The sequence below is a fragment of the Maylandia zebra genome, linkage group LG13 (genome assembly GCF_041146795.1).
Source record: "Maylandia zebra isolate NMK-2024a linkage group LG13, Mzebra_GT3a, whole genome shotgun sequence".
Classification (NCBI taxonomy): Eukaryota; Metazoa; Chordata; class Actinopteri; order Cichliformes; family Cichlidae; genus Maylandia; species Maylandia zebra.
In genome coordinates this window covers 9355505-9381016 of record NC_135179.1, presented here as the reverse complement: position 1 = coordinate 9381016, position 25512 = coordinate 9355505, and the positions used below count along the sequence as shown (strand labels likewise).

Genomic DNA, 25512 nt, shown 5'->3' with positions numbered 1-25512 from the left:
CTTTTTTCCCCCCCTTCTTTAATCTGTGTTATGCATATTGACTTAGAAAATTCAATCTTGGGAAGGCTATTGTGTAAGTACATTCCCATTTGCCACTGCATTGCTACTTGACGTAGTATGTACTCACCAGGTGCATATTCTTCCTGATAATCAAGATTAGAGAAGCAAAACCTCACTTCTGTATATTCTAGCTGATGTAAAATCACCAATTCTACAATCTCTTTTCACTAAGGCGGTATGAGGGTTGGTCCGGAGCCAGTGCTTAATCTCGAAGCAATTTGTCACATAATGACAGCAGGATCTCGCCATTAGAACTTTGTCAAGGCGGTATCAACACTTTTGCAGCTTTACAACTGAGAACTACTCGTGTCAAACACTAGAGGTGGGATTATTGTGACCAAGTAAAACTTTGTGACCATGTTGATGCCAGTGTCTAATGTAATTTAAAAAAGAGGGAAAAAAGCAGAGATTTGGTATGACTGTGAATTCAGAGCGGTGTATAAGCCAATGAAGTCATTCCTGCTCTCATTTTGTCTGCAATTTTCATGTTGTCATGTTGAGACTCTGCATTTATACACATCATTGTAAACAGCAGTCGCTGTTTATAGATTGCATTTGCATGCAGAAGCTTTGGTTTGAATATGACCGTGTTGCACATGTTTAGTTTAATTAAGCATGCATTTATAATAATCCTGACTGTATGACCGCAACAGTATTTAAAAAAAAAAAAAAAAAAGAAGATTGTAAACACCTGGTGTATATCATGCCCATGGATATTTGTAAAATGTTTATTCAGCAAAATTTTTTATTTTGTGTTTTTTATTTGTAGTGCTGCGGTCTAGGTAACGAACCACAAAAACAACATTGTGCGTATGTAGACATCTCATTCACTGGTTTTGCTGCTCGTTCTTCTTCTCATTGAAAACACAAGAGGTGTGATTGCGGTGGTTTGAGTCCCTTGCTTGCAAGTACATAAAAGGAACTGTTGTCCAGTCTGTTGGTAGAGTTATTGCTGTTTCTTTTTTTATTGTAAAGAAATAAATGAAATTTCCTGATCTGACACTTCACCAGCCCGGGCCTAGGAACATGTTTGCATTATTGCAAAGAGGATATTTGGAAACTGGGTTATTAGAAGTGAGTGTTACTCATACAATTGCTAAACAACTCTAAGGGGCCTACATCATCCCTGACTTTAATTCTGCATAAATTAGCGCAGAAAATTTGCATCTGTAAATAGAAAGGAATTCATAAATCACACACAAAAACCAGCTATTAAGAGCAGCATCTCATTACTTGGGGGCAGCAGTAACTGGGGGGTTCTTTACTTTGTCAGAGGAAACATTTTTTCCTGTGTATGCTTACCTTGTTAGATTTGCCCTGCAGCAATCTCAACTATCAGACCGTGGATTGTCAGGACATGCACGTCCTGCAGGCACTGTGGCAACCTATGGCTTGTCAGATGTATTCTTCTCAGCCGCAAGGAGAGGTTGGGGGCAGGGACGCGCAGTTGCTTAAGCATGTAGTGGAATGATCTGATGCTAAGGGGACCATATGCTGCCTAGCAATCAAGCGCCACCCACATAAGGATTGAGCTGTAGCTAATGTAAAAGAGATAAAAGCCACAGTGAACCACCAACAGAAGTGATGATCAACACTACGTGATCCACACAGCACTTCCAACCAGCCCACTCAATCTGGATTTATTCTCCTCACTGGCCATTGCATCTCTGCAGAATCCATGGCTTGCACTGGAGCCAGCAGTCACTAGCATAAGCTAAACTAGTCAGTTTCTTCAATAAACACCTATTTGTTTGGAAATCTATGTGCACAGTGAAAAGAAAAGTTTATTATCATTCAGAACTTACCTCTATAACCATTGGTAGGAACTTGATGCTCAGTGGATTTGTGGTACTAGAAACAGTTCAATAGAGCTTAAAGGTCAGATTTTTTTTTTTGTTGACTTACAGAGGGTGGTCAGTATGATAACTTTACTCTTGGCAAGAATCTATAGCTGATTGATGGCTTTGGGGATGATTTTTAAATCACATTTACCTCATCAGCATTCAAGGCATCAAAAGTACTACATTTAATTAACCTCTAAAAGCATATTTTGCACACTGTCAGTGGTAATAATGGAACCAACAGTATGGGGCTTCATTAACTAATAGCTACTGTCTTCAGCATTTTATCTGCCCTGAAACAATTTACCTGCAGTGGTCCATAGGTTTAGCGCATTAATGTAATCTCCTGTTGCTGGCTGAAATGATGATTTTGGTTGCCTAACCCCAATACCTACTCTTCACGAATGTGATGGAGAAAAATGATTGAAATCCTTAATAAACTGCTGCAATATATAAAAAAGGAACATCATTTGCTTTTAGGTCTTGTAACTTACTTGCATTGATACTCCTGCTGAGGCTACCGTTGAGGCTAGAGTTGCCTCCTGAATGAATCCTCACAGAAGTAGTATTTGTTAGTTTAAACTAAAATGCTACGTTTTTAAGATTTTGAAATTATTCATTCAGTAGCAATTCTAAGAATATATGAATCATACTTCAGTGTAGCCAGAAATAACCTTGCATCTCATTTAATACTACATGCTTTGTTATGTGAAACTCCAGGCAGGTCAGACGGTAAATGAAAAATATATGTAGCCACCTGTCACCCATCAACTGTATGCACTATGGCTTTGAACCCAAGAGTGTGGCATTTTGTCTGTACATGGGGCGTGATGAGCAAATGAAAAAAACTGATAACTCTCACGATTATATGGTAGCAACTTTTCCGTTATCTGGTAGGTATTATACTTTTGCGTGATGTGATGTTCTTGACTAATTGCAGAGCTAGCCTTAATCATGCCATGCTTTGTCATCTATTTGACACCTTGATTTACAAAAATAAATATAAATAAGAAAGAAAGATGTTTTTCAGTATTTGGCAAATACAGTGTAGTTTTATCTCCACTGTGTTAATTCATAAGAAGATTTAGGCATTGTTAGTTTACATAGAATTATGAGGCTTTCAAAACCCTCAGAAGACAGGCCCAAACCAAGGATAGAAATGGCTGAGAGGATTAGCCCTGCTGGAGTTCCTTCAGGCTGCTGAGATTGTGGTAATTATTTTCATATTTGCACTTGACTCCTAAATCTTGTACAGATCCTCACCACATTTGCAGACAGCCACACGCATCCATGGAGAAACACACACACACATTCTCATAAAAGCAAGGATAGATGCAAACACGGCAACCAAGACAATATTGCAAAACACGATTACAAAGGTGAGAGATGATGGAGATGAGCAGAAGAATAATTGAGTGCCTCTTCAAACAGACAAATGGATTCAAACTAGCAATGGTTTATTTTAATTCTGGTCTATGTAACTGAGCCTCTTTTTTGTTTCTTTGTTTTTTGGGTGTTTTTCTTTTCTTCTTAAGAGATCATTCTCAGTCAGTTGGTTATTAGCCTGGATTTTGCCTGCTGTACAAAGTTAGGCTAAAAAAATAAGGGTTAGAAGTCTATTTAAAAAGCAGTCTGAAAGCACAGCTCAGCTCAGCTCTGCTCTCTGCTGTGAGACTTGGTAATGTTTATCACAAAGCTCGGCTATATGGTAAGCTTCATACTTACAGACACATTTGTGCGGAGGAGGGGAGTCTTGTGATCCCTGAACTAACCAAATAAGCAGAGCAGAAAGAAAATGCGCAACAAATAAACTGACAGCTCTGCACACACACAACACACTTTTTCCACCTCAAGATTAATGGATCAGTAACTTAAATTGTGTGGAAACGTAATTCAGACACACCAAACCATACACACACAGATGCCTTTACATGGAATGCTGTTTTAATTGATTCCCTGTGTCCACATCCACACAGTGCACATAGCAGTTCTTTGCTTTTGAGCGTTCTGGTTTTGTGAACAGTAATTTTGCTTCTCACAAGTTCCCATAGATCTTAAAGACAACATCAGTTGCATATTTTTATCTAGCCAACATCCCCACTCCTAACGTACTGAGACCTTTAAGCTCCATAACAAAGAGAAGGTGTTAGAGAACAGTCGCGGGTGGGGACCATTGTAACGTTGCATGAACTGGACCTCTATTGTTTTTCTTGTAGGGCGGCAATCATGGTATACTACTTCTTACACTGAAACTTTGTTAGTTAATTCAATTCAATTTTATTTATATAGCGCCAAATCACAACAAAAGTCGCCTCAAGGCGCTTCATAGATACAGAGAAAAACTCAACAATCATATGACCCCCTATGAGCAAGCACTTTGGCGACAGTGGGAAGGAAAAACTCCCTTTTAACAGGAAGAAACCTCCGGCAGAACCAGGCTCAGGGAGGGGCGGCCATCTGCTCCGACCGGTTGGGGTGAGAGAAGGAAGACAGGATAAAAGACATGCTGTGGAAGAGAGACAGAGGTTAATAACAGATATGATTCAATGCAGAGAGGTCTATTAATACATAGTTAATCACCCATGTCTGCATACGCTTTAGTGGCTATGTCTTGGTGACATAACTTCTTACTCATTGGTGTTGCTAAACTTAACCTTTACCCTAACCATAACCGCAGGTGTGTTAATTTAAAGAAAAAAAGGGGTTTCCTTTAAGTACTGGGCAAACGGATTGCCTCATACACATGTAGCCTGCAAGCTAACGATAATTAAAGGGAAAGAAATGGGCACTAGGTAGAGTGTCAGTCCAGATTTCATCCTTAGCCACGAAGGTCTAATACATAAATACTCAAAGCAGAGAATTAAAGCCAAATCGGGGATCTTTAATACTTGAAAGCATTCATTTTCAGGGCAGCCTTTGTGTTGACTTGAAATGTGATAATAGCTGCTGTGATTTCAGACTCACATTGGTGGCCAAGCCAAAGACTCAAAGCAATTCTGATTACATTATCTGCTGAAAGTGTCATCAGCAGGGAGAGGGTGCAGTTTACCCTAAGGAATCGTAAGAAGCCAGAGAAAGAAGCTCACATATATTGTCTTGTATTCAGTAGGATTTTCAGATTTTTTTTTCTTGCATTTGGAGTTACTTTAACGAGCAATAACTGATTATTAATGCATACTATTGACTGTCTTTCGCTTGTACTGTTTCAGTGTTATGCATTATGAATGTATAACTAAGAGTGATAATGTTTTCATCTAAATTAAAAACAACCTAGGCAAGAAGTATCGATTGGTCCAGTTTGTCTCTTAGTCTAACGTTTGTGGTGTTATGCACAATATCTCATGCACCACCGTTAGGATTCAGCGAGTGATGTGTGCCTCTGCTTTGTTCCTGCATTTTCTACGCTATGCTAATTTGCCTAGAGCACACACTGCAGTGTTGATTAATTTTTAGGATTTATGCAAGTCATCGCTTCATTCCAGCATGTTCTACATTGCGCTCGCTGCACTCAGGGCACTTCAGTGCAAGTGTGTACGTGAGTGTTACAACTCTGATTTAATCACAGTAGAAAAATGTGAAAGTTTTTCGTATCAATGATATCATTTTGTTTTATTGTTATTTATGTAAAACGAGGAACTGATTTCTTGTCAGAAGTATTATTTTTCAATCATTTGAGCAGGGAAGTGAATGACTAGTGTCACAGCCTCATGCTGCTGCTGTCCTTTTGACAGAAGGTTTGAAATCCCAACCCTCACAAAGGCTTATTGCAGATGGTTCTATGTGGAAATCTGCATACAGTTTTAGTTTTGTGACTGTCTTATTGTGGCCCACCCTCACCTTCTGTTTTCAAGGCTCAATTTCATAGATTTTTGGGGGGCAGCATCGGTCCATTTTTTGCTTTTAAATTTCTTGGCTGGCTTTTATTGCACTTTAAGTTACAAATTGTCATCAGCTCCATTAACATTATCTTCACCTGTTTCTCCTCTGCTCTGTGCACACACACAAAAAATTCATCCTTTATTTAGCAATGAAAAAAAAATATTTTTAGATCTTATATCTATAGAGGGAGGGTGGCCAATAGTAAATAAAACATTGGAACCTCTGCTGTACTGTTCACCTGTTTATGACTTCATATGACTAAGTTTTCTGCCTTTTAGAGTAAATTAGAAATGCAGTTTCTCGCTCACTATGCACCTTCTTATTGTTTCAATTTGTTATGAGAATATATTCTCACATCTTGCCAAAGCCTGAAAAAAGTCCTCCAAGTCTTTAGGCCCATGTATTGAATTCGTCACTCACTGATGTTATTACTGGGCCCTGTGGGTCTGTAATTGGCCAGATTCTTGTGCCGGTCATTTCTTTGCGACTCAACCGGCCGTGATGCCAAGCTCTTCATTATACAGAATGTGTTTTGTGCGCTGAGGCCTAATTGATTCTGAATGAATCATGCATTATAAATGAGCCAACACTAGTCTTTCTCTTGTGCCTGTGTTCTGGTCTGTGTATGTAAGATGCTTTTTCATTTCACGTATCACCCTCCCCTTTTCTGATTTTTTTTTTTTTATATTCATCCATCTGGTATCCATCATGAGTATTTATGGCTGAACAAGAGCTGCCAAAGTGGTTTATTACAGAAGACATGACAAGAGTTACTCCTGACCCCAGGAGGTAGGCCTTAGTAAGTAAACCTGTAATCCTCAAAACCAAATCTTCTTTGCAGTAAGTCTATTTACCTCCAGAGACCCTATAGCTAACACTGAACTGAGAGTGGCTGTTAGGGATGTAGTTAGAAGTATGCTCCTCAAACATTTGCACACCATTTTGTTGAGGTAGTTATTACAAAGTCTGCTTTTTTCATTATTTGTTTTGTTTTAGAGAGGCTTCCTAAATGTCAAAAATGACATAAAAATGTTATCTGTTAATCCGTTTTGGTCCATTTGGCTCTAAAAGATTTACAAGATTTAAAAGCCATGAACAAAAAAGTGACCTGTTCTGTTTAACCTGGATCATCTTTAGTTTTGTCATAGCTGTTTGTTAAGTCTCATGGCAGGTAGAGGAAGCACTGAGAACCTGTCCTTGAACTCGAAGACATTTGCTCAAGGCCTTCAGTTTCAAATGCTGTTGAAATTTTTAAGCAAGTCATCACATTTCTGTAAAGCTATGCTATTCTGTAGCTGAGTGAGCGCTATATAGGGGAGCAAACAAAAGGACTTTTCCCTACAGGATCAATAAAGTATCACATTGTCACTATTACAGAGCCACACAGGCAATGGGACACCCAACCTCAGTAATGGTGGAGTCATGCGCTACGCATTGGAATTCAATCCCTTAAACTGGCAGCACCCAGCCATTGCCAACTTGTTCCAGAGAGAAAAACCATGTCAACCTCTAATCATAACTGACTCCACTCTGATAGGGTGTCAAATGCTAAGGCGTTCTCCTGGCTAATCCTGTGTCACCTCTTTCTCCTCACTGCTCTTAAAATACCTCAACTTCTGTGAGGTAAGTCTGCTGTTACACAGCAGCACAACAACAACCTGGTGTATGACATAACTGGCTCTAGTTTGTGTGTTGTTGTTTTTTTCCTCTCTAATCAATATGAATAATGTGAGTAAATTATGAGTAGTGCTAATAATATGAGTACTACTTTAATATTTGTCCTGGCAACCAATTGTGAGATCTAATATACATTCATGCTTCAGCATAGTTAAAGCTCTGTTTTGCTGTCAGATGTAAAAATAATGCCTATGTATCCTCAAGATCAAAAACGGTAGGATTCTTTTCGGCAGTTCATTTACATTACATTTACCAGTGTCAGTGTCTTGTGCTGAATCACTGACAGTTACCACACAGTGCGCCGTAGTTAGATTTCTGTCTGAGATTATTGGAAAACATCCTTGCGTCATTGAAACAGGCGATGATAACATCACAAGATCAAGGCAACTGCAGTTTTTAGAGCCAGGTGCCACAGTTCTCTACTGACTGCAAGGTCCCGAGGCACGATAGATGTTGCCCAGTTCCTGCCTGATGGTAAGATAGTAAATGGACTTTTTTTAAAAAGAAAAATTCACCCAATCACACATACATTCATACAACTGCTTTTTTTTCTGTACCTAAGATCAAATTCAGACATTACAATTTTCTGAAATAGGAATTAAAAAGAATCTACTGTATTTTATTTTAATCTTTTTTAATCAAATTTATTTTAATCTAATATGTTGAATATGAAATGGTTCTAATGGTCACCTTATACAGCGTTGATACACTAGTTGTGGGTTAATACTACCACCTTAGTGCCCATACAGGCCAGCCTCCCCACACTCACAGTGTTGTCTTTTTATTGTTAAGTCATAATATAGCCTAGTTCTGTTCATCTTTTAACACTTAGAAATTTCCGCCCTCTGTGCTGTGGCAGTACTTTTGTCCTGGCTATCAGAAATGGCATTGAATATTGAATTGTTTCAGATATTATTAGATTTTTTTTATGTAGTGATCTAGTTTGCATTTGACTAGACTACCCATAATAAAAATTCATAATTTCAACTGTTTGAGACCGCATTTGCATTTATATTGTTGGCAATCTTATTAAGTTGGGATCAGATCTCACAGGAAAGAAGTGTTTCTTTGACTTCCTGTAGAAACAAAAAGCTGATGGAAACAGTCCGACTTTACTGCAGCTCTTTGTCTCCACCCCCTGTTGGTGCCACCTGCTCTCATCCACTTTACAGGCGAGGTGGGGTCTGCCTGGAAAGTGTCCCTACTGCTCTTTTTTTGTCAGACTTTAGTGGAAAGGACATGGACCACCACTCACTGAATTATTTTTATTTATTTTTTTACTGCTATTCATGGAATTTGAAAGATTCTGACTGAGTGGTACCATCAGAAAAGAAAGATCACATAGCGTTGTAGGTCGAGTTTGGCCTTCTTTGATGGAACTGTAGGACATTTGTGGCAACGTGGGCCGTGTAGCTGTCAGCTGCATGTTCCCAACTGATTAACCTTACCTCTCTGCTTCAGAGACTCCTCATTTGTTCTCTCTGCCAGAAATCATATTTGGGCTGAGTCGACACTTCACTGTTGGATAAGATGGGATGCGCATGTGGCTGCAGCCAATGCCACACACTGCCATGCAGAAGAGCCAGGGACTGCGGGGTTTTCTGGATGGCATTGTTCTTTTGAATATTTAATGCAGTGCGTGATTCATGACTTTGTTTTTGTTTTTTGTTTTTTAATAATTTTTTGGGGCTTCAGTTAAACATTACAAATTCAGTGCTAAGTCGTGTTTTTGCTATAATGTAGAATAGTAAAGATTGCAATTTGTGTACAAAAAACTTTACATGGCCTTTGGTGTACTGTTTGAAATGCCTTTCTTTGCATTATCTGGTAAGCAAAATCTTAAACAACAGTTAAAGATCACGGGTATCACGAGAGTGTGTCTCAACTTGTTAACACAGGCTTTCTTGGCCAAATCTATTTTCATTATTCTCTGGTAATAAATGTTCATTTTTTTTTCTTTTCAGCTGTAATGCAAAACATGTAGAAGATATTTATTCATTTTCTGTATCATCCATAAGTTCCTTTGGTACAGTGACACACAAAGTTTGCATTGAAGACATTTGTATATAGCGATGTGATCTTAGGTAGCTTTATTGCACCCCTTCATTTGGTTTTATATATTTGAACCACATTTGAAGAAGTTCAAATATATAAAGCCTGTTCCCTCTGCTGAGGATCTGTCTCACTAAAATAATTGTGCTGCTAATGACCAGGTGAAGCGGAGCTCTTCTTTGTGACACTGAAAACACTGAAAACTCTGACTTTAGGCTCTAAACTATTTCACCCCCTTCATATGAACCCCCATAACACTTCTGTGTGACAATGGACGCCCCTCAGTCTTAGTGCTTTTGGATCTATCATCGGCATTTGACATGGTTGACCATAATATCTTATTAGCGAGACTTGAGCACACTGTAGGCATCAAGGGCGCTGCCCTGGATTGGTTTAAATCCTATCTCTCCAATCGGCTCTCTACGGTACATCTGGCTACATCCTCTTCCTCGGCTGTACCTGTTTGCTGTGGTGTCCCCCAGGGATCTGTGCTGGGCCCTACCCTTTTCTCATTATACTTGCTTCCTTTAAGTGCCATCTTTGAGAAATACCATATTGCTTATCACTATTATGCAGATGATATCCAGCTCTATTTTGAGCTAAACGACGATCTTGCTCTGTCTCTGAATAGCCTCCGAGAATGCATGTCTGAGGCCAAGAAGTGGTTGTTGTCGAATTCTCTTATCCTTAATGAGAAGAAAACCGAGATTATGATTTTTGGTAGTAATGCCCTTCGTGCCAAACTCCGGGATGCCTTTGGTTTTCTTAGTTGTTCTCTCTCTGATACTGTCAGGAATCTGGGTGTCTTATTTGACAGCTACTTTTCACTTGACAAACAAGTGTCTGCTGTTGTCAGATCTAGTTTTTACCAGCTTCGTCTTATCTCTAAGGCTAGGCGCTATATCCCGCATAAAGATCTCGAAAAGCTCATCCACGCCTTTGTAACGTCGAGGCTAGACTATTGTAATTCACTTTATTGTGGTCTCCACTCTTCCCTTTTACAGAGATTACAGACAGTTCAGAATGCTGCAGCTCGCATTCTAACCAAAACCAGCAAGTTTGCCCACATTACTCCTGTCCTTGCCGATCTGCACTGGTTGCCTGTCAAATATCGTATTCAATTTAAAATTTTGTTGTTTACTTTTAAAATTACTAACAACACTGCACCCAGCTACCTTAAGGACCTTTTAAACCCTTATGCTCCTGCTAGGGCTTTAAGGTCATCGTCACAGTTACTGCTGGCTCAGCCCAGATCTCGACTTAAGACTAGAGGTGATCGATCGTTTGCTCTTGTTGCGCCTGTGCTGTGGAACAATCTCCCGATTGGCATCCGGGCATCTGATTCTATTCATTCTTTTAAATCACAGCTTAAAACATATCTTTTTAAACTTGCCTTCTCCACCTTTTAATTGCTGGTTTGTTTGTTTGTTTGTTTGGTTGCTGTGACCTATTGACCTCTTGTATTAATTCCCTCCTATCTTTCTATTGGTGTCTTTTATTATGGTGGTACAGCTTTTATCTTGCTATTACCCATGTGCTGTAGTCATTCTTATTGGTAGCTTTTATCTATGAACATAACTCGTTATTTTTTATTTTTTTATCCGTTATCAATGTTTGAACCTTTTATTGTTTTATGTAAAGCACTTTGGTATGCCCAAGGCTTTTAAATGTGCTCTATAAATAAAGATTGTTGTTGTTGTTGTTGTTGACTCTGGGTCTAATAGCACTGACTATAATTTACTAAATTAACTTCATGTTTTAAACAGCTGAGGAATGTTATGTTTATGGACTAATGTACAACGAGAAGGGATTTTGCCAGTGCCGTGGCCTCCTGCTGCTCTTCAAAAAAAGACTGTAAGCTTAAGCAAATTTTGAGTTGACTTCACTTTTCAAATATAGAGGCTACAGGACATCGTTTACAGTGTCTATGGTTCCAATCCATTACTTTGAATTTAACAATAAAGCCATTCATTTTCAGTCTTGATTCTGGATCTTGGCAAGATGAGCTGGCAAGATCGGTTACGCTTCCATCTCTTTTTTTCTTTTTCTTTTTTCTGGAATTCCTGGAATTCTTTGTGTTAGATTAAATACACAAATCAAATATAAACGCATAATAATGTCCTGTTGGCCGCACTATTACTGTCACTGATAAAATGTGGTATGAAAATGAATCCTGTACCTAACAAAAATCACGTGGCCTTATTGTGTGTTGTCTTTCCTCGTAGGTGACATTGTTTGTTTGATCAACAAGGAAGCAGTCTGTTTTGTAGAAAAGTATTTGTACATGTCTGTGCTGCGCTAACTTTTAATTAGTACACATATGCTGAAGAGTTTTCATACTCTTATTAATAAATAAAAAAAGAAGAAGTTCAGAATTAGACTGTGCAGATTGACTGGATCCTATTGGCCATCTCAGAAACTGCTGCAGTCTGGGGTCTTTAAATACATTTAACTGATATGAGTGAACTTGTTACTGTTATTGCACATAATTTAAAATATTTGTGCTTTTGTGATATTTTATTACAACCTAAACTGAACGTTCTGCCTTTCTTCTTTCTTCAGGGAAATGAAGCCAGTTACCCCCTGGAGATGTGCTCACACTGTAAGTAGCTTAAATCTTTGCTTGATCTAATTGTACAAAACTTAGTTTACTAAAAAAACGTAAAAAGAAAATACTTATTTTGATACGTTTTCTGGGCTTTTTGACATGACTAGTAAATAACCAATATTTTGATGACTCTCCAGTAAGGAGACAGTGTTCATTTGGTGTAAAGGGTAAAAATCAGTACTACAAATTGGGTTTAACATCCAGTTTACAGAATTTGAATGTCCTCTGATAAAATGCCATTCATTGAATGTCTGGTGTTTCTGCTGATCTGACTTCCTCTGGGTTCCTTTGGGTTAAAAATCTTTATAATTAAAAATCTCTTACAGTATTATTTTAACTACATCATATCTTAGCTGCTTTTTGTGATTTATCATGCATAAGTGCTGAAATGGTGAAGACATTGTCTTGAAATCAGTCTCTTATGCTCTTTTTACATCTACAAGATGTCTGCCTGGTAGACAGACATATTCAGGTTTATGAGCTCAAGAGGAGGAGGAGAGCTGAAGATATGACTCACATTTCTTCTTTGCTGGCCTCCTTCACCTTCCCTACCTGATGATGCACATCCACACAAGCTCATACTGCTTTGTGTTGTTGAAAAGTCCTCAGAGATGCAGATTTCTCACCAGCTCTCTTTGGTGCAAACTGCACATTTTTACACCTGCTAAAAGGGTGCGCTGCTGGATGTGTTTAATGAGTGCTGAGACTGTGACAGGTCCCTCGTAGTTTAGGGGTACTGCTGTTTAGATTGACCTTCAGACAAGAACAATCATTTTTGCATCAGGATTACCGAGGCTGTTGTGAGTTTTGGTGTCACAGTGTAAAAAAAGTCTTGTATGAGGCAGAATTGGATTAAAATAAACTTCTTCTCCACAACTATTATTGTATGTTATAATCTTGATCAAACCAGGTGAAGCAGAGATGGGATGGAGAGATATAGGAAGGGCAGGAATTTTAGTAGTAGTAGTTTTTCTGCAGGTTTTTTCATATTCAAGGAACATGCACAGGGATTTTATTAATTTGCAAGTATTGCAGCTGGGGATGACTTTGCAAAAACAGACGATTTGCTTGCTTTATGTTTAAGTTGCAAATTATGAGTTAATTTGTTTTAAAGTTAATTTGCTATTTTATTATAATTATATTTGCATAGCATGCTTACCATGACAAACATACGCATAAAAATATTCAAAATGACATTTTGAATATTTTTTATATTTTTAATGCCACAGTGCGTGTGGACTGTGGCTTTTCCATACTTAGACTGTCCTACTGTAACATTGTGGGGAACGGGACCTTGGCCTGCCGGGCCTTCCAGCCATTCCTTCCCCAGGATTATACCACCATAATGAGGGAGATGAATTTTGGCTGATGCATGACCCTGTAATGAACCCATAAAGGAACTCTGTATTCAGTCCAGGATATTAACAGCTTCCCTGTCCTTGTCTTTGTCTCTCTTTAGCTACATTTTTCCTGGTCACCACTGTCTAATTGTCTTTCACCTTCTCTTTAAATGTTATCAATCCTATTTGCTGTTTGTTTTTAAATGCGTTACTTAGGCATCAAATACAAACACTGACAAGAAATGCCAAATTGAGAATGCAATACCCGGATGTGTTTCTCCTATTGCTCCGATGGCTCCATTTGTGTCATGGTTACACAGACATGAGCCAAAATTAAACTTGGGTGACCTCCCACATTTAAGGCCTGTTCTAGATCTGACCATATGCATACATCAGTGATATAGCAATGATTGAGTACAGCTAGCTAGCTACTGCTTGTTTCAGCCAAAAACATTTTAGGTGGGACGTGTATATAAGTGCTTCCTAGATCACCAAAATCTGTGTGACCAACTGTCAGTTCAAAGTAATTAGTAATGACAAAACTGTTTTATATGTGTACAGATACACATAATATGCAGACATGTGGGAATTTAGGAAAGAGAATGATGATTTCCTCCTATATATTAGGCATTGTTTTTTTTTTATTATTATTATTATTATGTTAGAATATATTTGCTTCTGTTATTATTGTAAAATTTGCTATCCAACTTATTTCTTAGTTCAGGATCCTTCTATTTTTCCTTTTTATTTGTTATTTTATTTTTTCCTCTCTCGGTCCTTCACTCGCTGTCTTCTCTCTGTCTCACCCTGCACTGACAGAGCAGCTGTTCAGCTCATCAAGTGCTTGGACAGGCAGGCACTTGACTGGCTGCTAAGAAATTAGCTCTGGCCCTCTGGTCAGAGAAATTCATCCTGCTGCACCTTTACTGCCCCACCGTGAGACTGATGCCCGCTCACTCGCACCTGCCATCAGACACTTTCTAACTCTGTTTGTGTGGAACATCAACATGAATTTTTCTCCATGTGTCGCACTGATAAGATGGATTGTGAAATCGGGTCACGTTCCATGCACAATCCCACTCGCCCCTCCCTGGCCACATTGATCAAAACTCGCCCTGCAACATGAGAAGCAGGGCTAGTCGAACAAAAATGCACCTCTTGTATTTGAAGGCTTGTGTTAACTGAGTTTTTTGTTGAAATGCCACATGAAGAAAGTACAGCAACATTAATAGGGACTCTGGCTGACCTAAAGGGCTCGAGTCAAGTGAACAGTAGATGTCAGTAATTATGGGAATAATTGTGCCATCTAGCATGTGGCTTTGACTTGCTGCTAATCATTTAGCCTACTTTGCAGACATTACTGAGATATTTGTGTGTTGCATTTCAGCCTGACATGATTTTTGTCTCTATTTTCTGTGCTGGAGGATGAATTTCTGAAAGGCCTGTAGCCTCTTTTCAATGCAGTGTCTCACCACTGCTGGCTTAAGCGAGCTTAGATCAGGCAGAATTTAATGGCCTACTTGTAACAGTGTGCAGTGTGTAATTAGACAAACCACACGGACACACACCTCCTCACACATCCTTTTGCAGTACACTCTGCTAAAGTATATGCACGCGCCCACTCTGTTCCGCCACTCTGTTCACCCCACACACACACACACATAACCATGAAACCCCCCTCAACGCTTCATGCTCTCAGAGAAACGCAGCAGCGAGTTTGAAACCATTGCAGGTCTGTCTGCAGCCGCCAAAAATAAATGGCGGGCGACTTGCTGGAGTTCCTTGTTGCTAGGGGTTTCCCTGAGGGTGGGAGCCTGAGCCTCTGTTGGTGGGGGGTAGTGGGGTGAGTTGGGGGTTTTCTCATGACAGAACGGCTATAAATAAACACCATCAATGCTTTGCCCTGTCCTCGTCCTCAGTTTGGTTCATGCAGGCAAGCTGTACATTGTTGGTGCAGCCAGATAAATCAGCCTAATGCACAGAGTGCTGCAGCTCTCAGCTGTATAGCCTTCTCACACCTGCTGTCTAAATGAGATAAGACTAACGCAGTGTGAGAGAAACACTGTATTTTTTTTTGTGTGTGTTTTTTTTTTTTTTTATTTAGTGCAAAAATTGGACTAAATTTTTAAAATTTTGACAGATAAACCAGAAGTCTTGCCTACTGCCTACTCCATCACACTGCTTTAAACTGGCTGCTGTGCTCAAATTTTAGTCTAAACGCAACCTGAGTTGAATTACATTTAGCTGACCACATGGGTGTTGACATAGGAGTGAGTAACTGTGCATATCAGCTAACTTTCTCAGAGCCAACATTTTGCATGTAAATCAAAGGTTTAGCACATATGTAATAAATGGTTGCTATTTATGTAATAAATGCGATGTTATGTATCTAATTAGAGAAACTGAAACAATGTCAGTGAGAGCTCCCTAACTGGGAATTCTGCGGTATTAAAATACAGTACACGTGTGCACAGAGATTGAGAGGGAGGTAAACAAATGTGAAGAGTAACAGTTGGCAGCACTTCTGCAACATAGAGGGAGCTAATACATTTTCAAACAGGGAGGAAAATCCTGTGTTTGAATTTTGACAGTCTGTCCTAAGAAACAGCTTGTGACATCCTGCATGTGGCTTTAACTTCAACCTTACAACTGATCACATCACCCACCAAAATGCTGCCAGGCTGTATACGTCATGCAACACCGCTCAATCAAAAATGACAGAGAGGGTTTTTCATCCATATGGCCCCTCCCTGTTTAAAAGGCAGGATAGCAGATATGAAATATGGTCTTGATCAAGAGAATTTGTTACTGCGTCTGTAGTATTGGGCATGCAATGCAGGAGGATCGTCAGAATTCAAGCGGAATTTTTGTTTTTTTCGCCTTCCCCACCCAATGTTACCTTCCCATGAGTTTAAAACTCCCAATCTCTAGATTGGTCTGCAGTCCTGTTATCCCTTCAGCAGTAATCTTGTCTTTCAATATGTTCTCTGGATTTTACACCCTCGTTGGCTCACAACAGCCCCTTATTGGGGGACAGTGTGATATTTCATCCAGTGTCGAGTGTTATTATTGAGCTGTGCATGCGACCTTTTCATATTTGCGAACCCTCACACCTCACCTTGTGTGCCTTGACAGCTGTATATGGCAGAATGTGCACTGTGATCCTCACTAACATGTCAACTGAATTTTCACTCTGCATCCCTCCCCTGCCCCGTTTGCCTCGTTTCAGGTTAGCTGCGTTAATGGAGTCACATGTCTCCATTAATGTGCAGGGTGAGCCGTTTTTAGGGCCGAGCATGCTTAAGAGGACACACTCATTAGTGATATTTTGGGAACATTGTGTTTTTTATAATTAAACAAAAATGGGGTGGAGAAGCCAGTCGCACTTAGCAGATTTCCATTTCACACAGCTGTGCCGCTGTCTGACTGCTATCTTGTTACAGTTAGGTAGAGCATTTAGTTTGTGATCAGACCAACCTTTTGTGCAGCTACTCTGATAGACAGTTTCATATAAAAAGTACCCTTTGTTGCTTTAGATTTATTCTTTTATCGGCTGAATTTGCATTTTCAGATGACTCGTGATATGCGCGCTGTGAATTTAACAATGTTTGACACGCACAAATACACACATACCTCAAGAATGCCACTAACCGTACAGGAGGCCATGGAGGACGAGCTGTGTGCTGTAGACCAGAAGGAGGACCATTTGGCCGACCTTAGCAGATTTATTTATTTTTTGTTAAGTAATGCTTATGTATGTTAGCCTCCTGTGTGCCCTCAAAGGCTGATGACATCTACATATGCATGTGTTTTCATGCATACACCTCCCGAACAATTATTTAAATATTCGTGTGTGTGTGTGTCTGTTTGTGTGTCTGTGTGTGGGCTACTTTAGGGGGCTAACGGGTTCCAGTTGCCTAGTAACACAGTTAAGGGTGCATACAGCGTTTATGGAAGTAAGTGTGTGTGTGTTGTGTGCTGTGTGGTGGAGTATATGAGATTATCATAATCATCTCACAGTTACATTGGGTCTCCCTCAGAGATGCTCATTAGCAAAGCAGTGTGAGGATCCTCTGTGACTATGGAGACCTCAGAAAAGCATTTTTCTTTACATAGGAAAACATTTTTGATAATATTTCAGTTAAACTTCCTTTACATGAAAATGCATCCAACAGTATATTATTCTGCTCGAAATAAATGTAAAGGTAAGCACAGACGTGTCATTTTCAAACCATCCCTATCAATTTCTGTAAAGTGTAAAAATGCCAGAGTGAAATCATCTTGTTGTCAAAGGTGTGCTGTATATGAACTAATGTATAAAGTAATCTACTAGACACTGTCATCATAGCAAACATGTAGCTCCACTACACCTTAATCCACAGCAGATGTACGTGTTTGAATGCGAGTTTTCAACATCACCCACCTTGTTGTGTTTCTCTGCTGCCAAAGACAGGCTTTAACATGCAGGTCTGATGTTGGGCTTAGATGCATGACTCTTTCTTTTCCCTATACAACCAAAGGTCGCGAAGAAGGCAAGTGAATAGCAAAAGTGAAGGTTGAAGGTTTTATCACACGCTTTAATAGCCAGTCGCTCAACAGCATCCTGTTTTGTGTGAAATCGAGTAAGATGTGCCAACCCATTCAGGAAATGTATGGTGTATTATCTTATCTCAATCGTTTATTCTGCAACATTACTTCTCACTTTTCTCGTTGATGGTAATTACAGGTGTTGTTGCAATTTAAAAAATAAAATAAAATAAAATCCAAGAACATTTCATCTTATCATGGTGGCTCTCACACCTAGGACGCTTTCCCATCCAGCGTGGTCATTTCAGGCTGGATGTGACCACTGCCAGTCACAGTTTGTTCCAGCCTTTTTGGGAATCAGTTGTTGTTGCTGTCGTACGCAAACTATGCCTCATTTGCAGCTAGATTTGGTACACATCATTGTGCCACATTTTAAGGTTTTTAGCTTCTGTAATGGAGAGAGGCTGTTTGTAAAGCTCAGAAATTCAACTTTCTTCACTGCGCTCACTTTTAATCATACTAGAATGAGTTTGTGTAAGAACATGAGATAAGAATAGTTAAATTGACGAACCTTGTTTGTTTGTTCATCAGCTGCTAAACCTCCAGCTCCCATATGATTTCAGGAATCTACCACTTGACCATAGCAGATGGACCCATATGTTGGATAAGTCAAACCAATATGTTTTTACATTTTTAATTTTGGCTCTGTAGGTTCCCCTCTGTGTGTGAATCTAGCAGACATGGGGCTTGTTGGTGTGACACTGGAAAAGGAAGGCCGATGTCCTTGCTTCCATGAATAATACATGGACCTACTCACTCGGCAGGTCCTGACAGCAACAAGGGATCTGGATCCAGTGTTAAGATGTTCCCTGCTTAGCGGCTGCGCCAAAGTTTATGTGTTGTAAATGTCACAGTACTTTTTCATCAGAACTGCATCCAGCTTATCCTACTAACCTGACTTTGTAGCACAAAACGGAACTTAAACAGAGACAGGGAGTTACTTTGAGGTTACGGTTTTGTGAACGGTTTTTCCTTGTGTCCTTACAAAGCTGAGTATGGAATTCTGAGGCAAGTAATTATTATTCTTTTTATTGAGGTCCTCCTTTTGCCTTCAGAACTGCCTTAAATGGCATAGATTCAACTGCATCACACAGTTGCTGCAAAGTTTTAGTTCTTCTTTGCACATGACTAACGACCGGAGGCGCCTTTCAGTGTGACACCAGCCTTTGGAACAGTGTGCCACTACAAATACAACTAGTTGATTCTGTGGACCCTTTTAAAAAGCAGATTGTTTAACAAGATTTCTGTTAAGAATAGGAATGGGAATCGAGAACCGGTTCTCTACAAGAGCCAATTCCCAGTAGTTCAATTTCTTGGAATTGTTAGTTTGAGTGCCTAACGATCCTTTTTATTGGTTCCACCTCCACTTGCACTGTAGTCAGCTGATTTCTGTTTGTGTGCCAAAGGAGGAAAATAGTGGCAGAGTCTGCAGCGTGGATATGGCCATTATGTTTATTTTTATTGCACAAAAGGATGAGAGAGTGGTGTGCAAACTTCATCCAGGATGGAAACGGCTGCATTATGTACACATAACTTTGGCTCTTTGCACGCAGAGAGAGAGCATGCTAACACTGAGCTAGATAAGACCCCAGTATGATGTTAAAGCTGAGTGAATTCTGACCCCAGCCCAGCAGCCAGACCCTGAACTTCAAGAGATGACAAACTAATGAGCAGTCAGGCTGCAGCCTGCACCTGTAAACATACCTGTTCTTTTATCGTAGAGAAAATAAAGCATTTGTAGTGTTGTTTTTGTGCGATGATTTTTTTTTTTTTTTTTTTTTTAAATTGATGTGTTTAAATTTTCATGCAGATTCAACACTCCCTACTTCACCCATCATTAAACTCTAAAATTGACAGTCTGATATTTGGTGACAAGTGCTCTGTATTTTTAAAGTTACTGATGAACTAATAGAGAGGGCTGCCCGGAGTTATTCTTTGCTATTGGTTTTGATCTAATTTGGAGAACGTGGAGTGTTCAAGATCTATTGGATGTGTGTCAGAAGTATCTATACTAAGATTTAACACCCTGAAAAAAGACCTGTCCGGCTGTGTGACAGATTATCTCAAACATGGCTTTGATTTACCGTACTAACACAATATGGTGCCTATCTGTAGCATTGATACCCCTTCACGGGCTAAATGGTTATGAGCTAAGATGGTGTCATCTGCTGGGCACAGGAAACAGGAGGCCGCTGATAAGGAAGTGTTTTGTGTCGCAGGACAGCCGTGTGCTCGCCTCCGATAACTTGTGCCTGGTAGACACAGACACCCTGTGGTCTTTATCAGCTTGTGAATGTGTTCTTGTGTGTAGATTTGTCATATCGGGAACATATAAGTGAAGTGAACCGCTGACCTCTCATTAGAAATAAATCTGGGTTTTCAGATGTCGTGGATATTTGATGCAGACTAACGTCTTGATTTGTTAAACAGGGGAAAAATCAGAGTGGCTTTGACATCATTAATTTAAATGTACACATACTTACACAGCACATGGATAGTTTATTAACAGTGTAATAGTAAAGATGCTGAAAGCTGTAATGAGATTGCTCATGATTAATTGGCACAACTGACTAATTAATTGATCTGCTTATTGTTCCAGCTTTGTAGTACACCATATGGCAAGCATATTGCACTGTGCTTTGGAGACGGCCTTTATTTGGAGACATTCTAAGTGCTTTGAATGGATTTGTACATATTTTTAGTCTCCTGGGAAATTTGACATGCGATTTTATATTTTATTTCCAAGGACCAATGAACAGAGTTCTGTAGTTGAGTCATTTACAATATACAATGTTGTTACTGTTCTCTCAGTGCCCTTTGAATTTTATTGGCTTGAAGGTGCTATAAAAATTCAATTTGTGATCATGTGACTGTCATGTGCTTTATTATTAGAAAGAACACAGAATCACTAACGGTCAATAGAGGAGCATTAAATCAAAACTTATTGGCTCACGGTGTTGGTCTAGATGAATTTTTTCATTTATCATGATGATGAGATACACATGCTGCAGGGACCCATAAAGAATATTTATAAAGTGGATTTCAACAGTGTATTGTTTTTCTTCACGTAAAGCTTTGCTTGCAACCAGCAGTGGCTGCTGCTGTGGTCATGTCCTTTCCAACTTTCTCAATCTGTCTTTCTCTCACTCCTTTATTCCTCCCCTACTCCTCCACCACACTCGCACTCTGATTAGTCATCGAGCTGATGTAGCACAGCGTGTTCGAGCTCTGAAACCCAAAACACAACCCACACCCGTCTCTCTCCGTCTCTCTCTTTGCATCGTATAATAGAAAGCGGAACAATAGGATAACATCCTGTAAGAATCCAGACATTCACATGTGCATTTAGAGCTTCGTAGCCAAAATATGAGATGTGTATGTTCCCTACATTGCGTCAGTTTGAATGCAGGTTCTTACTCTTCTGATGACAGTTGTATCTTTAGTGGTTATTACATTTCACTAACTGTGCTCACATCAAGAATTACAAGAAATTCCAACTGTAACTCCTTACAGTTACCACCACAAAGCTTGTTCTTCCTAAGTCGATCTTGTCTTTGCCATTTAACTAAACTGGATGGCCTTGTGGAGGAAATTAAACCTGATCGTGACTAGAATAAGTTCATAACCTTTGTCACACCTCTTGATTGTGACTCTTCCTTCTGTTAGCTGTTTGTGAAGTTTAATAGACACCCTGTGCCATTTAGCACTCATATTAAAGTGGGTAAAGTAGTAGTAGTTTGTGGTTGGCCAGTATGATCACCTGACTCTCTGTGAATGAGCTTATATAGTAATTAACAACTGGATTTGTGATTGCTTGTGGATTACTACTACCATTGCTCAGTATACTGGCCGGGGAGTGGAGACTATTTCTCATGGCAAGGGAAGAAAAGATCCACCAGACCCCTTATGATAAAAAAGCACAAGTAGACAACAAAGGCTGTAAGTTATATTTATGTACTCGTCTCTGTGTCGCTCTTCTGATAACTCCTCTGTTACTCCCTCCTCCACTCTTTCTTGTCAGCTCTCATTTCTCTGCCTTTTACTCATTTTTTAAAAAACATCTACATCCATGGCAGTGTTTTCAGAGCAGGAGCAGTTTGCTTCATGTTAGGTTTGCTACCAAATGGAGCTTTGTTTTGTAGTTGCATCTATTTCAGGTATGGCTAGAAAAGAGCAGAACAAATTGTACCATGCTTACTGTGGGTCTGCAGCTAGTAGCAGGTAGTCCAGGCCTCTGCAGGCTAGAGGTAGTGTCCTTGACCTAGTTACAAGTGGTGACCATCAAAATCTATGACTACATTTCATGCGGAGATTTATAATGATATTTATTTGGTAGCATAAATATCCTCTGACTTAGTGTTTTTGTGTGTTTGATTTATTGCTCTTTGTTTGGTTTTGTTTGCTCAGTCTTGGGCTAATGTTGTTGCAGGTGCACAGTGCACTATGCATTTGTCATCGTCACTTTTTAGCTGTTTTTTCCCCTCATGCTCTTGTATAGAACTTGGGCCTGTCAGGCACTTGACACGTGCACACTTGTGGTTGTTTGCTCATAATTTTCATTATCTAACAAGATAGAAAATGCCATCAGCTAAATGTCTTGAAAGACAATGTCTCACCCATGTCTTCTCTTGCTTTTTCTTTTTGTCCAGTCGATGCTGATGAGATTAAGAGGCTAGGGAAGAGGTTTAAGAAACTCGACCTAGATAACTCTGGCTCACTCAGCGTGGAGGAGTTCATGTCGCTGCCAGAGCTGCAACAGAACCCACTGGTGCAAAGGGTTATCGACATATTCGACACAGATGGGAATGGAGAAGTGGACTTTAAAGGTATGCAATAAAGCTGTCTGCTTGTGGGGATTTGACTAACAGTAAAAAAAATCCTTTACACATTTGTGACTTCAGCAACAAACCTGGTTCTTAAGTGGAAGTTTGCTTTGCTTTCATTCTTCTAGTTTACTCATGGTTTAAGTATTACTCTCATACCTAAACACATGGAATCAATAGATACTGCCTGCTACAGGAGGCCTGGTGTGCAGTGAGCCAAAAAAAGCAACAACATAGGAGGAGACGTGCTGCAAATTCATTTTTGATAGTGACTATTCATATTTCACCATTATGTAAAGCAGTAGCATCCAGGCTTCCTAAAGATATGTGCGAAATAGCCTACAGTACATAGCTTGGGTCAGCCAGTACAATAACTAAGAGTAATACCACTGCAAATATGGCACATATTGTAGTATTTCTTTGAAGAAATACTACAATGTGTGCCATATTATGTGCCACATCTAAAAAAAACAAAACAAGACTGAATAAAGTTCCTTGAATCCAACAAGCTCATTCAGCTCCTCTCCGTCTTGTAGAATCCAGCATCCTGTTCCACTAATAAGACCTGTTGCTGGTTTTCAATGCTAAAACCATTTATTTTATTTTGTTTCCAGTCCATTAAAATATTCTGCCACCTGCTTTTAAGGTCATTTGCATTTCAATGGGGCACAAAGTCCACATTCTGAACACGTCATTCACACATGATGGGGAATTGCCCCTATTGCATAAAGATAAGGATTGCTTTTATTGGTCTGCATGTTTACAAATGTGCCACTATCTTGGAAATTCAGTCATAGTGCAGGCTTAAAAATAGCCCAGGTTCGATATCTGTGGACTTTGCAACCTGGACATTCTTCTGTACAGTAGTAACACTTTCCACAAAAAAAGAAAAAAAAACATATATAGAGAGAGAGTTAATGAAAAGAATTATCATCATAAAGTTCAAGTTTAACAAATGAACAGTTCAGAACAGTGTATGTCTTTGTCTATAAATGAGCTCTTCTGTGTTTTGATAATAAACTTGATGTTGTTATGCTTCTGTATTGTGTAAGTTTTTCTTAATATACTATTTAAAGAGCAAATTCCATAAAATCGAGATGTTTCTAAAATGCCATGTTGAAGTCAGGACTGTGTGGGAAGCCTGGTTTAGCTGTAAACCTACAGCACTGATTGCTGTTCTGTTCTCTTTTCTCACAGAGTTTATCGAGGGTGTTTCACAGTTCAGCGTTAAGGGGGACAAAGAGCAGAAGCTTCGATGTAAGTAAAGCTGCTTCTTCGCTTAAGTCACATGTAGCCATGGGTAGTAGAACAAGTTTCTTATCCTCAAGCACATCCATTTGTTTTGTTGCTTTGGGAGTAAAACCAGTCAGGGGCTTTGTCCCCTGTGACTCCCCTCTTCTGTTTGTCTCACGTCACCTTGCTGCTGCAACACAAATTCCCTTGGGGTAGTATGTCCTTTATAGTGCACAGTGTTAACCTTTTGGGTCACCTTTCATGAGCTAGTCAAGTTTTCTTTTTTAAAAAAAGGGAAAAAAAACAACCATTTAAATATTAAAGAAGAGTTAAAGACTATATATAATAAAGGCTGATTGGTTTAGACTTCCAACTACCTGTGCTTCTGCTCCCTCCCCTCCCCATGCCACTCCCTGCACCACAGTTGCTTTTAGGATCTATGACATGGACAAGGATGGCTACATCTCCAATGGCGAGCTCTTCCAGGTTCTGAAGATGATGGTAGGCAACAACCTGAAGGACACGCAGCTCCAGCAGATTGTGGACAAGACCATTATCAATGCAGACAAGGACGGAGACGGCAGGATATCCTTTGAAGAGTTCTGTGCAGTAAGTCAAAGCCCTCCTGGGGTATTTTGGGGTGGTGACATTTGTGCTGATGCAGCCTAGTATGTTGGAAGCAAATGTCAAAGGGGCGGAAAACTCTGGAAACACAAACACTTTTTGCTTAGGCTCAACGGCATTGGGTTTCAGTTTCACACTTCCTTGTTGAAATGTGGTGTCAAGGGCTGTAAACATAGCCTGGTGTGTACTTACGGCATTTGTAGGAGGATCTGTGTCATCCAGCAAATTTAAGGTTGGCAGTGATGAGCGTTATTTGGTTTGTAAAAGCGCTGACCCAGATCAATATTCTCATTGCTGTCGTACTGATATGCATAAACTAACTAGAAAGTATGTGGCTGTAATTATCTAATTTAAGATCACAGATGCAAATGAAGTTCTCTCAATACAATTAGTGTCATCTTGTTGAAAAGTGTGATACACCGACTCGTCTGTTGTCGGACCCCAGTGGAAATGGCTTTGCTCTGAGACATATTCTAAAATGAAAGACTCCACTTCCAACTGACAGACATGAGCCCCACATTTGACAGCTATATCTCTGGAGCCATGAACTAAAATGGCTCTGTCCTCGTGGGAGTGTATTTTCAGAGTGGTGCAGGAGAGTATTAGATCAGTTTTTTTTTCTTACCGAAGCAGTGCAGCTCAAACACTTCAAGGTTCAAGGAAAAGGCTCCATGACATGATTTTATTCTTGCTTTGTAGTATTAGCAACTTTGTGTAAAAGTAACAACGGAAGAGAAAGTGTGTAAAAATAAGAGAATAAATTTAGTAGATTTTCTCAGGATGCCGTT

General features: G+C 39.6%; 1 protein-coding gene across 1 annotated transcript in view; it reads left to right on the top strand.

Moving 5' to 3' along the window:
- Positions 1-25512, top strand: part of ppp3r1a (protein phosphatase 3, regulatory subunit B, alpha a) — a 31120-nt gene that overhangs the window by 2514 nt on the left and 3094 nt on the right. Inside the window, exons 2-5 of the mRNA XM_004553445.5 lie at positions 12072-12111; positions 22694-22870; positions 24065-24124; positions 24525-24709. Coding sequence (XP_004553502.1) covers positions 12072-12111; positions 22694-22870; positions 24065-24124; positions 24525-24709 — 462 coding nt within the window. The remainder of the gene's footprint in view (positions 1-12071; positions 12112-22693; positions 22871-24064; positions 24125-24524; positions 24710-25512) is intronic.